General features: G+C 40.7%; 1 protein-coding gene across 3 annotated transcripts in view; it reads right to left on the reverse strand.

The window, feature by feature from the left end:
- Window positions 1-16,546, reverse strand: part of SDCCAG8 (SHH signaling and ciliogenesis regulator SDCCAG8) — a 181,120-nt gene that overhangs the window by 1,258 nt on the left and 163,316 nt on the right. For 2 of the 3 annotated variants that reach the window (XM_089529829.1, XM_089529827.1), the window contains 2 exons: window positions 14,821-14,947; window positions 9,747-9,824 (listed from right to left, as the gene is read on the reverse strand). In XM_089529829.1, the coding sequence (XP_089385955.1) occupies window positions 9,798-9,824; window positions 14,821-14,947 (154 nt within the window). In that variant the 3' untranslated portion in view covers window positions 9,747-9,797. Of the gene's footprint in view, window positions 1-3,407; window positions 3,481-9,746; window positions 9,825-14,820; window positions 14,948-16,546 lie in introns of all 3 variants that reach the window. The other variant, XM_089529828.1, reaches the window with a different exon arrangement.

The raw sequence follows: 16,546 nt of genomic DNA on the forward strand, positions 1-16,546 counted from the left end.
CAGTGGGCTCCCAGGAGTTGTCATAACTAGGCCCTGACCAAACATAGAACTACCTAGCTTCATTTCTTAAACCAGTTGTGTCATGGAATTAATAATATATCTAAATCCCAGTTTGAAACTAAAAGTACCCAGAGCATCATAATCATGAGATCACGTAATGAAACAGAGCAATATAGCAACCATTTTCTTCAGAGATACAATGAAGATGATACGACTAAACAAAAAGCATAATAGGCTAAAATATGATACATGTTCAAATTGACACTAAGGTGTTACAAATTAAGGCCTAAATATTATTTTTAGTCCCAGTTAGAATAAACCCACTGAATCAATGGAAAATTGGTAAGCAAACATTTATGTATGTTCCATTGATTCAGTCTGCTCCTCTAGCTGTGATGAACAATTGCATTTAGGCCCAAAAGTCCATCAAACTAGTAATATCTTTAGCATCTGGCAAAAGAAAAACAGAGGGAGTGTGAAACATTTCAATCGGGAAAGCACTCCAGGTTGATAGCAATGTTACAAAAAAGGCCTTGTCTTCCCATGCTCACTTGCTCAATATGAAAAGATATGGTTCCAACACATCTTTAATTCCCAGAAAAGTCTAAATGTAAGCAAGGGGCTGTGAAGATAAGCTGGCCCTAAGTGTTTTGAGGTTTTTATTATTTCAGCACAAAATCAAAGGCTGTCAGTGTATTGTCCACCATAATGGAATGCATAATTTCCAAGATGCCTCCACATCTGAAATAAATTGTAAAATTCTGTTCTGAAACAGTAAACCAGCTGGCATACCAAATAGGAAGAGAAAATATTATTGAAGATAATTGGTAATGAAAGAATCAGAAAAGTGGTCAAATGTGTTTCTAGTGACTAGTTTTGTCTATTCTTGGTCATAGCTAAGACAAACTAGAGAAAAAAGAAGGCAAGTAAGGAAGAGTATGTAAAGCCAAAGGGAGAAGTAACTAAAACATGGATAGAGATCTTGTGGCTGATACACACATTCATGTGCATCACTTGATTTTACTACTTTATTGGTCTCAGCTGTATGTGGGACTTGTCTTACATCAACAGAGACCAGGTGATAAGGCAATTCGAGATTAATCTGATGGCACTGCTATACCGCTTGACCCATGTTTTTCAGCCAGTAACTGCAGCATGAGTAAACAAAACTTCAGTGTGGATAACCAGGAAAGAAAGAACTTTAACAATGTGGGTAAAGAAACACTGAAAATTTAACAGCAGAATGCTTGAAAGGGCCACAGGAAAGGCAGTAATCAAAGGCTGTGGACTTGGCAAACAGAGGGAAAAGTGACAGCTTGGAGGTTTTTGCAGAAGCATCTACATCTGCCATTTGTGTTGAGATAATGTCAAGATATCAGAAAATTAATTGATGAGAACTAGGAATATATTACTGTTGGTTAGGCAGTTACGCATGTTCTTAACTACCTGTTGAAATCCATGGGACTAAACACCTCACACTTTTTCTGGATTGTGCCTTAGCTCCATATGATTAATATTCTTCTCAGCTAAGTCTGTACTGATAAAGATTAGGAAGGCATTTTGATGACTGGATTCAATAATAGTGGATAGCTATTCCCCTTAAAAAGCATAAATTAAATTCAGTCTTTTCAGTTATTACTCCAGATAAATGTTTGCATAGCTGTTTGCTTTATCCATTTTTTTAAAAAAATAAAATGACATAGTGTTGCACCTCTTCTGTTTATTTCTGTCAAGCATGTACACCTTTATTTATTTGGGTTGTTTTTTAAACCCACCCTACTGCTGAAAACTCAGGGTGGATAACATTAAGAAACATTTTAAACCTGTATTTAATAAATATTTATTACATATTTATAAGGGTGGAATGAAATTATTTGCCTTGGTAATCAGTATTCGAAGCGACTGTTATTAGTACTTACTATTTACCAAACCATCCTGGGAGCATTGAAGACTAAGGGTTTTCATACAGAACACACAGTAGTCCTAATCCTTATTAGTAATATAAGAACATGTACTGTTGGAGACATTGATCAAGCAGTTATCAATTTGTACATTTTTTCCAAAACTGTTAGGTACATGGTGGGATGTGGAAACAGCAGCCACTTTCCTCTTAGCCAGGAGCCAATCTTTTAGTTGCCTCTCAGATTTGGAACAGTCAAAATACTTTCCCATCCCTTAATCATACTTTAAAAATTGGGTTTGTACCTCACGCTTCCTCTCCCTTAAGCTTACACATGTTCCTCCCTCTCCCCTTTGGGTAATCTCTCAGGTTGACATATCCACATCAAACACCCTAGCTAGCTTTTGATTGCAAAAAGGCAGCTATGTTGGTCCACTGAAGCAAATGGAGTAGTAGTAGTAGTAGTAGTAACCGTTGTCTTGGGAGCCGATACACACTAATATATTATGTATGACCTAAGGTTCCATGGTGTTTTAGGTCCATAAAAGTGTATGCCTTATTACACCTCATGACAAAACTCTTGGTTGCTTTTGAATAGAGTTTGAAATCAGGGATGACAGCTGGTTTCAAAACCTATTTCTTTATCAGTGAGAGATTAAATCAGTACAGGTTTAATGAGAACTAGACAGAATCCTGAAAAGAGAAAGGAATGGGGGAATTCAAGCAAGCAGGAGCATGCAAGCAACAAAAGTAAGGAGAATGAGAAGATGTAGGACCAATAGCACATTGGTCTGAGGGCTGCTTCTGAAATTTTAACTATGAGTAATGTTAATTTGGGGGAAGGAACATCAACAATTTAATATATGCATATGATACCAGATCACCTGCAGAAAATAGAGGACTTGGAATGGCTACTGATGAAAATTAAGGTACAAAAGCAGGGTTACAGCTGAATATTAAGAAGACAAAAATAATGACCCAGATTATTCAAGTAACTTTAAAATGGATAACAAAGAGTTTGAAATAGTTAAAGAGTTCCTGCAACTTTTCACAGTCATTAATCAAAACAGAGACTGCAGTCATGAAATCAGAAGAAGACTTGGAAGGGCAGCTATGAAGGAACCAGATAAGATTCGCAAGCATAAAGACATATCATTAAATACCAATGTCAAAACAATGCAGGCCATAGTTTTTCTGGTTTCTGTGTAGGGTTGTGAAAGCTGGATGGTGAAGAAAGCTGACAGCAAGAAAATAAACTCATTTGAAATGTGGTGTTGGAGGACAGTTCTACAGATACCATGAAAAAGGACAAAGAAAAGGGTCTTAGAACAAATTAAACTAGAACTCTCATTGGAAGAAAAGGTGATTAAACTGAGGCTGATGTATTATGAACATATCATGAGATGATAGAAAATGCTTGGTAAAGTTGAAGGCAATGGGAGAAGAAGGAGACTGCATTGCAGGTGGATTGATTTAATCAAGAAAGCCAACAGTTCAATTTTAAGACCTGAGCAGGGCTGTTGTTCAACAGGACTCTTGGAAGTCTCTCATTCATAGGGTTGCTATAAGCGGAAGTCAACCTGATGACAAACAATAACAAATAAATTGAAAATGTTATGTCTACAACAGTTATCTATGAAGCATCATTTGTATAGTCACCTCTAAACACAAAGAGGTTACTGAGTCAAACAGTGACTAAAGGCACATGCTTAAGAAGCCTGTTTCCAACTCCTACTTGCCATGAGAGAGTTTTTATAGCTGATACTGGCCAAGAACCACAGTCAATGCCGCCTTGATTTTTCATGGTAAACACAAGTATCATAATTCAGCTATCTTTGTTTAAGGATGAGAAGGGGAAGAAGGAAAAGCCAGCGAAAACAAGGAAAGTAGTGGTGCATTTCCACCTTCCATTTGCTTGCTGTCTCCACTCCCACAGCTGGCTGTGATCTAGCAAGAGAAGTAAGATATACAGTGGGCCCTCCCCTTACACGGGGATCCATTCTGTATCCCTCCACGTAAGGGGAAATCAGCGTATGTTGGAGCCCCACTGGAAGTAATGGGGCTCACGCCCGTGGTGCCCAGTGGTATGGTGATGGATGCATGCCCCATTACTTCACCTGGGGGCGCACAAGGGGCTTTTAGGCGTGGCTTTGTGTGTGCTGAAAGCCGCATATGGCGCACCTGCGTAAAATGCATGCACACTGTAGTAATGAGGGGACAGCAGTCTTGGCAGTTTTCTCTGTGTGTGCATGTGTACACACGTGTGTGTGGGGGGGGGGTAGGTAAAAAGTAAAGGTATTCCCTGTTGACAAGGTTGTCGTGTCTGATCATAGATGGTGGTGCTCATCCCTGTTACTAAGCTTAAGAGCCAGCGTTGTCAGAGACTACTCTGTGATCATGTGGCCAGCAAGATTGCACAAAATGCTGTATACCTTCCCACAAGAGTGGTACCTGTTTATCTACTTGCATTTGCATGCTTTCGAATTGCTAGATTGGCAGATGCTGGGACTAGTGATGGAAGTTCACTCCATCATGTGTCACCTGGACTGCGAACTGCCAACCTGCCGATCTTGAAATCAACAGAGTCAGCATCTTAACCATTTGAGACACTGCATCCCTAGGACAGCTATTATAAAGTATGGACGGAGGAGCTCCAATAATATGTGCTTCTAGTGGTTGATACAGAAATATCTCTTGATGCTTCTTGCTTACTGAGGTACCATTAGACGTGAGGTAACAGATGCAGCATCTCTAAATTTTCTGGTGTGCCTCACTCAAAGTAGAGGGGGACAGGGATTTAATTTGGAGAACAAAAGACAGTCATGCCTAAGGGTACTAAATTCCCCTTCCTTACTTACTTTCCTCCTTACATCCTATCATCCACACACCAGTACCAACATTTGGCTGAGAGAAAAGCAATGTGGTGTGACCCACAAAGTGATTCGGAAAATTGATTCTGTGCTGGGATTAGCTGACTGAACTATTTCCCAAGGTACTGGAAATCTCATAATATAATCTGCTCCTTCCAACACAACGCAGGCCTCTAAACCTTGCTGACTGGCTCCTTCACTTTTCCAAACTTTCCTGATCACATCAAGACAACAGCAAAGGGGAGGACTTGTTGGAGGTCTGCCTGTTTATTTCGCTCTTCCCAGCTACCTACAATGTTACCATAGCAATGGCCAGCCCAGATATAAGGCAAGTACAATGCTTTACAGCCTCTGAGTCCATATTGTGGATGCCAGACACCTTGAAAAGAAGGGTGAAGATGCTACATCTTGCTTGTGGAATACACGTCTCTACCAGCAGACTTACAGAGCGTTGCTCCCCCAACATGAACCAACAGCTGGAGGATTGCCTAGCACAGCTCCATCTTCCTGGCCACTGATGGGCTGTGGGGCTGCACTTAGAATTGTTCCAGTTTTTCTTTGGCTCAGTACAAAGAAGTAGCAGCCTCCACTCCCAGCATGATGCTCAAGAACAGCTGGAATGTGACTGGGCATACTTCTGCAGTCAAATAGTGGTTGGGGAGATGGACGTCTGCCCAGCATTCCTCTGTTGTTATGCAGACGCCTTGCAGAAAGAGGTACTGCAAGGTCTGAAAAAGTACACATGTGGAGTTCATATGCAGTTAAGATGCATATGTCACCAACAAGATGCCACCTAAATGTCCAGGGCATCCAAATAAGGAGAATGGAGAACCATGGACTAAATGCAACTGCAAGTCCCAACTAGGGCAGATCCACTGAATCAATAGCTAATGGCAAGTTAACACTTATGCAAATCCTATTGATTCAATGCATTTGCTCTAGTTAGGGCTTGCAATTGGACTTTGGCCTGTATTTCCTAAGCTCTCTGGTACATGGGATGCTGATGTGGTAATGTTCTACCAAGCAGACAAGCAGAGCAGTGCACTGGCTTTGCTTAAAAGAACTGGAGAAAAAATCCAGAAAAGGAGCTTGTTTTGTGATGACATTGACTTGTAACAGAGCTGCTTACAAGGGGATGCTAAAAAGTTCTTAACCTGACCAAGAAGGAAATTACCTACAGACATGAAGTATTCACCAGGAGATTTGGTACACTTGGCACCAAACCCTCCCCCCCCCCCCCCAAAAAAAAAAAGTTTGATATGTCATCCCTGAATCATTTGAAAATTTTCTTCCTTTCAAACTTTTTCTAAAGTCTAGAAGCAGGAAAACATCAGATGGAACAAGATCTGGTAAACAGAGTGGATGGTCTCAAACCCCAGAGTCTTCAAATATCCATCATCTTGCCAGCCCTGTGAGCAGGTGCATTGTCCTGAAAAAAGAGAACACCTTTCTTTGAATTCCTTTGCCACTTTTCTTTCAATGCCTCTTTTAATCAGAACAGCAAAAGTAATATTCTGCACTAACTGTCTGGCCCTTCTGAAGGTAGTCAGTCAACAAAATACCTTCCTTATCTCCCAAAACTGTGGCCTTTACCTTTCCTATTGACCTCTGAGTCTTTAATTTCTTTGGCCATGGAGAACATGAGTGCCACCAATGCAAGGACTATTGTTTCTTCTCCTAATCCAAGTGATGTAGCCATGTTTCATCAACAGTGAAAAATCGCTCTAAACAATTATCACTAGATCGCTTAAAATGCTATATAACCAACTTGGAGGTATCCTCTCAATTTTGTTTCTGGTCATCATTCAAACATTTCAGCACCCACTTGGCTGACAGCTTCTGCATAGCCAACGGTTTATAAATCATAAGTCCACTCTGTTCCTGGTATGTCTTAAGTGTCTAAGCAATTGTTGATACTGTTGAAGGCCTCCCAGACTTTGCTGCATCTTCAGCCTCAAACTCTCCATGCTGAAAGTTGGCACGCCTCTTCTTCACAGTTGAGTATGATGGGCACTTGCCACTCAGTGTTTCCACCATACACTTATAGATTGTTTTCAGAGTTTTCCTTGGCAGGAACAGGAACTTCATAGAAATTCAGTACTTGAATGTTCACATTTTGTTTTTGTAGACATAGTTATAACAACGATCCTGCAAACTGGCAGTTTACAATACAAAAGAACATTCTTTCAAGCTATATTGAAAAGATTATGCTAAGATTTTGGTAAGTGGGTCAGGCTGAAAACTTTTCAGGACCCCCTCATACAAACTTCAGTAAATATTTTCATCTCCAGTAATGGACACAGTTCTAAGAGGTAAGTTACATACGAGGGAGGCAAGCTTAACAGTTCCTCATTCAGATGTTTTTTTGGCTCTTTGAATAAACTTCCTGTCATCCGCCTTTATGTTTTATCTGTTTAAACCTGTATTTAAACTGATTTTTCTACTATCATTACTAGCTTTGTCCCTTGATGGACTACCAAAAGTGGCTGAGGTATAAGGGTGATGTACATATTTTTTTAAGTATGTTTGACAGGAAAGGTATCGTGATGTTTTAGTTGAAAACAGACACTGTTTAGGAAAATTACAGCATCGATAAAGCCATTTCAAAGGTCACCATGACTATTTATTTATTTTGTTTATATTCTTTAAATAAATTTTCTCATTTGTGGGTGCTTAATGATGTCCAACAAATAAACATACTGCAAACAACTATGTACCATGAATATTGACTTACTGTGTGAAAACTTCAGCATGTCCTCATAAGCTTAGCATTTTTAATTTACATTCTACCTGTCTTAGAATCATAACAGATCCAAGAGTTGGCAATGTTGCTTTCTGGTTTTTATTGTGCACTATTTTTAATCTTGTTTTTGAGAATTCAGATTTTATATATTTTTAAAAAAAAACCTCTGTCCATCATCAAATGTAGTCACAAAGACATTGCTCCATCATCATAGTTACTTCTGCCAATGCCACCCCTCAAACACATACCTCTTAAGCCAAGCAGTGCACCAAGTAAACCATTTCTAAGGTGCTGCAGATTGGAATGCTGAGAAGTGACAATTGCAGCACTCTCTTGGCCAAGGGGCTCATTTGGATGGGCAGCTCTTCGGGTCCTCCTGCAGCTGCGTGGTTTAAGAAATAGGTTTTGGGAATCACATTCAGTCATAGTGACTGTAAACATGAATCCTAAAAGTTATAAGGCCGTAAGTTGAGCTCATGATCCCACAAATAATAAACATGGTGCCAGCAATTGTTAATTAATCTTTTTTTAAATAAACCAACTCATAAATGCATCTTAAATAAAATAGCTGAAATGTAAAAAGGCTATATTTTATGAATCTGATTTTTTAAAATTAGGAAGGAAAGAATCCATATAAATCTGTCACCAGACCTATAGAGAAATAAGAATTACATACCTTACTTACTTACATACCAATTTATCACATAACTATCTGAATATTTATAGCCTACTGTATGTATTCCTGTGCAAGTCGACCCCATGTATAAGTCGAGGTCAACTTTTGGGGCCACAAATGAGGATTTTTATATGATCTGTGGATACGTTGAGGTCAGACTTGAGTGGGCAGCCCAACTGGGGAGAGGCTGCTGGCAATAGCACACCCTCCTCACTTCTCTCTAACTGGGCTTTTCCCCGTGGAAGAAGCCCAGCCAGGGAGAAGCTGCAGGGTGATCACGTGCTGTCCTCAGCATCTCCTCAGCCAGGCTCCTTCTCTGGAGAAAGAGCCCAGCCAGGGAGAGGCTGAAGGGCAATCGCACGCCCTCCTCAGTGTCTCCTGAGCCAGGCTCCTCCTCTGGAGAAAGCCTGGCCAGGGAGAGGCTGCAGGGCGCACAATTTTCTCCCTCACTGAGCTTTTCCCTTTGGAGGGAGACAAGTCAGGGAGAGGCTGCGGGGCAATCGGTCACCCTTCCCAGCGCCTGCCCAGCTGGGCAGAGGCAGCTGGTTGGGGAGAGGCTTGGTCGAAGGACCTACTGTCCCATGGATAAGTACCCAGGATTTTGGATGCCATTTTGGGGCAAAAATTTCTCAACTTACAGTCAAGTATATACAGTACCTCTTTAGACTTCTCCAACCAAAATTAAAAAGAGCAATCAAGCAATAATCAATAAATACTATAGAGTCTGCTGCCATACTAGGCCAGAGTATTCACTTCAAAGCTATACTTTTCAAAATAGGAAAGTTTTGTATTTTCTTCCCAAAACATCAAGAACACAGCAATTTTGAACATTACTGAAGAAGCTGTTCTACAGCTTTGGAAAATTCTTTACCCCAGAAGTTACATTTACACCTTTTCTCACATGTTGAGAGAAATCGTAAGTTCTTGGCATTTATAAAGAAAAAGAAAACATGTTGGAAGTAACCAAAATAAAGCCGGGGATAATAATATTGTAGCAGTTAAGACAAACAGCCACTATTTCAGTTCAAGGTAACTTCAAAAAGTATCAAAAAAGGGATGGGAAGAGGGTGATTTGAATTTCGTGTGTATGTTTCAAGGTCTCATTCAAGGGGGAGGCAGTGGATAGCGTCATTTATTTGAAAGTACAGTTTGCCCTTTCTTTACGTGGGGGATCCGTTCCGGACTCCCCTGCATAAAACAAATACCGCCTATGCTCAAGCCCCATTTAAATGAATGGGGCTTGTGCTCATGGTGGCGCACACACTCCATGGGTGCGCGCCCCATTCATCCCTATGTGGTGCACCTTCCCTTCCCTCCGCACAGCTTTCAGCGTATGCGTATGACGCGGGCGCACTGTATGAAAAATTTCCCAGAAATTACACCAGAAATGTCTTCTTTGAAGAAGAAGAGAGCTTGAATGTCTGAAGACACTGCCTAACCACTTCACAAAAATTTAAATATGAGATCATTTATTTCCAATTTAGGAATACATGTTGCCACGATTGAATTATTTAAGAATTTTAGGTTGACAAGCTAAAACAAGCTAACCAACGTAACCTGTCAGCATTTTCACTGAATGAATGCAGTTTCAAAGTAAGCTCCAGTTCATCATAATGGCTGTGATTCATGGGGTAACTGAAAGATAAAAACAAAAGACAACTTCTGTCACTTGCAATAGTTACATAATAATAATAAATAATAAATTTTATGTCTTTTTCACCTCTTGAGGCAGGGTACAGCACATTAAAATACAAAACACAATGAAAAACACATAAAGACACAGTTAAAATACAATACTATAAATCCATAAAAATACATTAAAAAGAAGTCATAGACATTTAAAAATCATGATTTAAAATTGACTGGCAGGCCTGCCAGAAGAGATATGTCTTTAATTTTGTTTTAAATGCCATCAGTGTTTTCAACTGGCGTATCACTTCCGGAAGGTCATCCCACAGTTTAGGGGCAGCAGACGGAAAAGTTATCTGGGAAACTGTAGCCAGCCTAGTACTGGCTGCTTGGAGCAAACATTTCCCAGACCTGAATATACAGGGGGATTGCAGAAGGTGATTCTATAGATGATCCTGTAGGTAACCTGAACCCAAACCATGTAGGGCTTTAAGCACATGTGCTTAGATTAACTTTTCTTCTTTCTGTGGTTACATTCTTCTCAAAATGATTTATCAGTTATTAATGACATGACGATACAATGATATTTCAAAGGCTTTGGCTTGTACTGGAGTGGCTGATCATTTTCTCAAAGAATCTAAAATTTATTTTCATGACCCTGTTTGGTTCCATGAACACAGAAAACCTGTTGGCACCTTAGGGGGTCCTGACTTTTTTCTGGGAAAGGTGTTTCAGAATACATCAGAACAGGAATCTAGTCTTTATACATTGTCAAAAAGCAGAAATTGTCAGTGCAGAACCTACAATATTCTAGTCCACAACCTGTTGAATACGTGGGTGGTGCCACTATTTGAATGTAGCCAGATTGGAAGCTGCTTGCTCTGCTGAAGAGTGTGCAGAAGGGGAGAAAAAAAGTGGGGTGAGGGAGAAAGAGGGGTGCTGTTTTGGCACCGTACACAAGCACATTTGTTCCCCATGGCTCTGGAAGAGGTGGTGAGAGGAAAGAATTGATTATGGAAGGGGGTACCCACTCATCTCCTGCTCCTCTCCTTTACATACTATTGTTGCTGCCACTGCCACCCATACTACCTTGCCTCTCTCACTGCTTGCTGACCCACTGACCTTTGGTAAGCTTCACAGTCACCCAATTGTGTGAGGCACAGAGACCACAAAGAACGACAGGTTGCTTACCTGTAACTACCACAGTTACAGGTAACTGGTTCTTCAAGTGGTCATCTGTGCCTTCACACAAACCTGCCCTACCTGTCCAAACCTGCCCTCTTCATGTCCCTGGCCACTACCTGGCAGACTTTGAAACTAAGGGGGAAATAGATTGGTAGAATGGGAAGGGGCTTCCCACCAAGCTACTCAGCTCTAGAACTGTCTGAAAGTATCCTTCACAGGTGGAACCCAATTGCGTGAGGGTACAGATGACCGCTCAAAAAACCACAGTTACAGGTAAACAACCTGTCCTTTGTCTGCTCAGACTATCTTGACCTTTACTGCTACTCTCCCTCTTCTCAAGCTTTTCTTGACCCTCTGAGAGAAGGACAAAAGTTTTGTTCCAAGGAGCAGGAGGCTTACTGCCCTTTTTGGCTAGTTAGCTAGTCAGATCTTACATTTCCATTTTAACACATTTCTTTGGGCTTTTTTTTTCTTAGAAAACAGACTCAGAGTGACTAGTTTCCAGGGAAACAGGTAAGAACCAGCCTCATATTCCAAAGGAGCTCTGTTGGCATACATTCATGGTATGAATCCACACTCTGGTACCAGTTATTATCATCCCAGCCAATTTCTGCATCATAATGGATTACATTGTGGTTACAGCCTTGTCCTGGGGGTTCAAGACACAGAGAGTCTCCTTGTCACCCATTCAAGTTTCCCAGGTATTTGTGGTTCTTGACCAGAAATGTTCCATAAACTGGGTCAATCAACACATCAAAGACATCTGTAAATGCTACAACTCTCTATGCAGTCAACATCACATGTAATTTTGACCATACCCATACTTTGTGGGTAACTTTTCAGGCAAAACACCCAGGTGTCCTGACCCTGGTACAGTTTGAAGACTGAAAATGTTTGGAAGTGCAGCCACCCTCTGACATCATTAGGATCCTGGCTGGTATTTCTCTAGTAAGTTCTTTGGACAGGATCCTGGTTTTGCTCCCACTTTCATTCTCCCAACTTGGAGAAACAAAAGTCACGGGCAAAGTCCATTCAGCTCACACTTCTGAACAGCCTCATCATGAGGAAAAAATGTGTCTCATTTTCAGGCAGCAGATATTTGGGGTGGGGGAAGGGAGATAGCCTGTCGGAGGTGTCCCCACTCTCAGACATCATTTGCACCAGCCACTCAGTGGAGCTTCCATGATCAATCTCGTTGGATAGATACTTTAACTGTCCTAGCTGGTTGCTGAAACATGGTTTGAGCAGAAGAAAAGGAACCAGACAGGCAGACTCTAGCAAGGCTGGGGACGGAGGATAAGGGTGCTGTATTGTCGTCATGTGGCATAACGCCCTAACAAAGAGAGAAAGGGACTTTCTTCACCAATGGCATCATAGTTTGTACAAAAGTGAGTAACTTGAGAAGCGAATGGTGGCTTTTAGCAGCACAAAGGCTTTTGGGGCTTTGTGCTTTCAGGGGTTGAACCCTTAAAAAAAAATGCAGGCTTATGCTATGTTATAACCTGTGATTTAGGACAGTGGGTATTTGCAGGCTTGCCAGCTACAGATTTAAACTTCTGCGGATCGCAAGCCCCGTTGTTTTAAATGGATGTACGTGCATGCGGCTGGAAGAGCAGCCGACTGCATGTTGCACAGCCATAGGAAAGAATGGGACTTGAGGTCCTCTGTTTTTTGTTATCTCTGTGTGTGTGTGTGGGGGGGGGGGGGGGAGGGAGTCCAGAACAGACCCTTGCGGTTAAGAAGGGATGACTGTACACTGGTACTTTCACCCACAGGATTAACACTATGGATCAATTGCAAATCTAAACCTTAAATTTGTACAAATGATAGAACAGCCACAGCAATATCAGTGACTTTTAAAGCACCAAATAATAGATATCTCAATTTAGCAGCTAATTACAAGTAGGGCTGCCAGAGTAAAAAGTGGAGAGGGCTCCTGTACTTTTAAGAGTTGTGTAGAAGAAGGAATTTCAGCAGATGTTGCATGTTAAACAATCAGCTAACAAGCAACACCTGTGAAAATTCCCTCTTCTACATAACCATTAAAAGTCTAAGACCTCTCTCCACTTTTCACGTTGGCAACCCTAGCTACATGTCTTAATCACCACCACCCTCCAACTTTAATGGTGTAGCTAAGTGAAAATGCATTTAAAAATATCTTTCTCATTATGATTCTTAAATCTCAGAAGCACAATAAATAAATAAAGAAAGAAAGAAAGAAAGAAAGAAAGGAAGGAAGGAAGGAAGGATATATCTGAGTTCATCTAGCAAGCATGTTATTATCTATTTCAAGGGCCAAATGATTCTGCAATTCTTATCTCCTGGAATATCTTTCTAAATAAAAAGTGACAATGAGTGGCTTTAAGAAGGAGCAAGATGTCCCCAATTGTTTTCTTTCTCTAACTGAAAAGGCAGATTTTTAAAATTAATTAATTATTATTATTATTTCCTCCTTCTTCTCTTTCATCTCTTGTTCCTCTTCCACCTTTCTACCTGCATGGAATTCCACATGGGAAAAGGAACTTGTTTGAGCAGACAATTGGATAGCAAGACAAAAAGATAAAGAGTCTTCTTGGTTCTAGCCATCTGCATAATCTGAAAGCCAGCTGCTTTAGATTAAAAAAATAATCTGTCTAGGGAAAAGGTATCACAAAACTATACACTATATGTAGTTTGGTTACATAGTTTAAACATGTAATTGTTCCTAAAAATGGCTTCAGAGGTAGTTCTGCCCACATTTTGTGAACATCTCTTAGAATCAACTGGATGTTTATATATACTGGATATCAAAATGTCACTTTAAATCTTGTCTTGTCTTCATAGTCTCTGTGATGTACAGATATGGGGCTATATCTATTCCTGCACAGAGCCCATCAGAATCTAGAGCTGAGTCTAGCATTTTGGCAGGAACTTCACCTCCTTTTCATGTACTACTGCAAAAGCAGCAGCTAGATCAGTAACCTCTTCTTCTCAACCTTCTGAGGATAGTCACAGAATTAGCAGCTTGGTGCCTTATGGAGCACATATGCCACATAAAAATGGGCTCTGGAATACAGGTTGAGTCTCCTTTATCCAGAATTCCAAAATCCAAAATACTCCAAGATCCAAAATTGTCCACATGGGTTGCTGAGAAAGTGACATCTTTGCTTTCTGATCATTCAGTGTACATTAACTTTGTTTCATGCACAGAATTATTTAAAATAATGTGTATAAAATTACCTTCAGGCTGTGTGTATAAGGTATATACAAAACATAAATGAATTCCATGTCGAGACTTGGGATCTATCTCCAAGATATCTGATTATATATACGCAAATATTCAAAAATCTGAAAAAACCCAAAATCCAAAACAGCATCAGGAATCACCTTCAGTTTTGGTATTATTGTCTGCCACCCAGACTGAACTGAAGCCCATGTTGACAGAACTATGTTGAATTCCATCACTAAATCCAGATCTATAATGAACAATAAAGGGCTTGCATCTGGCACACATGAATCATCCCAAGCTCTATTATTTATATAAGATAAAGGGAACATGATTTTAGGTTAGCTACATGAGCTGGACCTTCAAAAAAACTACTTATGGAGGCTTTGGGAACAGGATATGGGAGAGAACTGAAAAAAGTCAAAAAGTGTGAAGGAATTTATGGGAATCCAGATGAATAAATGCTTAAATGTGATAAGAAACATGAGTTTATAGGATTCCAACGAACCATCAGAATATGAAACTGTATTGTATCAGCTATCTCATTTAAATCATTGATAACCAAACATTCTTCTCCAGTTTCCATTAATTTAATCCTGTTTTGAGTAGTACCTGAGTCTGCAGGAAGTCCACCTCTTCCTTAAGTGCCTGCCTCTCCTTGTATAGTTCATTCTGCTTGTTCAGCAGCTCCACCAACTGTTGGGCAGTGGTCTGGCAATGCTTGTCAAGCTGGTGTAACCTGGATAAAACACAAAACAGACTGTTCTGGTTTGTTCTGAGAATATAAAATAAAACTTCAGTGAGCATACAAGCAGATACTTTTCTTTGGGTGTCTCTTCTCTCTTTACATACAGTCTCACTTTCAAACCTTTTCTCTTTTAATTTAAATGCTTTATATGAAAAGACTCACAAAATTTGCAACATGCATTATTAAGTACAAGGTGGTGGATTCTCCTTTGCTCAAGGTTTTTCAACTGAGGTTCAATCCATACTGCAGAAATAATCTACTATGAGACTGCTTTAACTGCCCTGGCTCAATGCTAGGGAATTCTGGGAACAGTAATTTTGTGAGATATTTAGCCTTCTATGTCAGAGAGCTCTGGTGCCACAATAAACTACAGTTCCAGGATTTCTAGCACTGACAGTTAAAACAATCTCAAACTGGATTATTTCTGCAATGTGTTTGGATCTGAGACTACTTAATCCCTTCTCAAGACTGCTTTAGCTGTGGATTGCTGCTAGACTAGATGTTCCTTGCAGTATAATTCAATGTCACCATTCTATGAGTCTATGGTCCACCACTGTTTATCAAATTCCACCCAGCAGTCTACTCTTGCACCACCCTAAAAAGTGTTCACTATTCTTTCTCTGCAAAATCCAGGAGAGTTTCTCTGGCTAGTGATATGCGGGGAAAACAGGGTTGTAGGGAGGGAAGGAGGGAGGGATAAATTAGCAATGGCGGGATACAGACCACCCAAAAAGGGCGGTCCCCCGCCGCCCTGGTTTGCTCCGCGAGGGAGCTGCAGCAGCCAAACCATGCGGCTCCTTCGCAGAACAAAAAGAACCCGCAAAAAGCGGGTTCTTCTTGTAGCACGCTTGTGATGCCGCAATGCGCCAATGGTGCACTTGTGGCATCACAAGCACGCCGGGATGTGCGGACGCTAGGTGTCCATCACATCAAAATGGCGGTGCCCATGTAGACAGGGTGCCGCCATTTTTCGCTCCCAGTATGTACTAGGGTTAGCCTAGTGTGAATGGTGCACGCTCCCTAACCCTACTGCCGCCGCCACCATACTACACAATGGAGGTATGTATCGCGCCTATATTGCTCTAGAATTTCTGCCAATAGTGAGTCTGTAGATGAGAGTCCTATAATGGCAGAAATCTACAAAAAGTGTTGTCACATGCAAAGGACAATGCCTTACAACTGTCCCCATGCCAAATATATTTTCAGATTACACAATTTGGGGCGAATATATAAAAGTACAAGGGTCGGTTATGATTGTTTTTAAAAAAATAGTTGACAGATTTCTTTGTAAATTAACCACACTGTATTGAGCATACAGCACACATTGTCATAAAACATGAATACACACATTTACTCCTCCTCATCCATCCATATGCAAGAAAAAAATAACAACTGCAAGCTTTAAACATAATAGCAATGCAGCCTGATGGCCTTCTTAATTCCCCACTTCCCCAGATCTGCAGCAAATGAACCTGCGGGAGCAGCAGCTGCATGGCAAATGCAACAACTTGCCCTTCTCTCCCACCCAAGCACTTGTAAAACTCCTAGCCTTGAAGAGGCAGTTGACACAGCTGGGGAAACCAGATGCCT

This window comes from Sceloporus occidentalis, unplaced genomic scaffold, assembly GCF_023333645.1.
Source record: "Sceloporus occidentalis isolate IW3139 unplaced genomic scaffold, rSceOcc1.0.p SCAF_6, whole genome shotgun sequence".
NCBI lineage: Eukaryota > Metazoa > Chordata > Lepidosauria > Squamata > Phrynosomatidae > Sceloporus > Sceloporus occidentalis.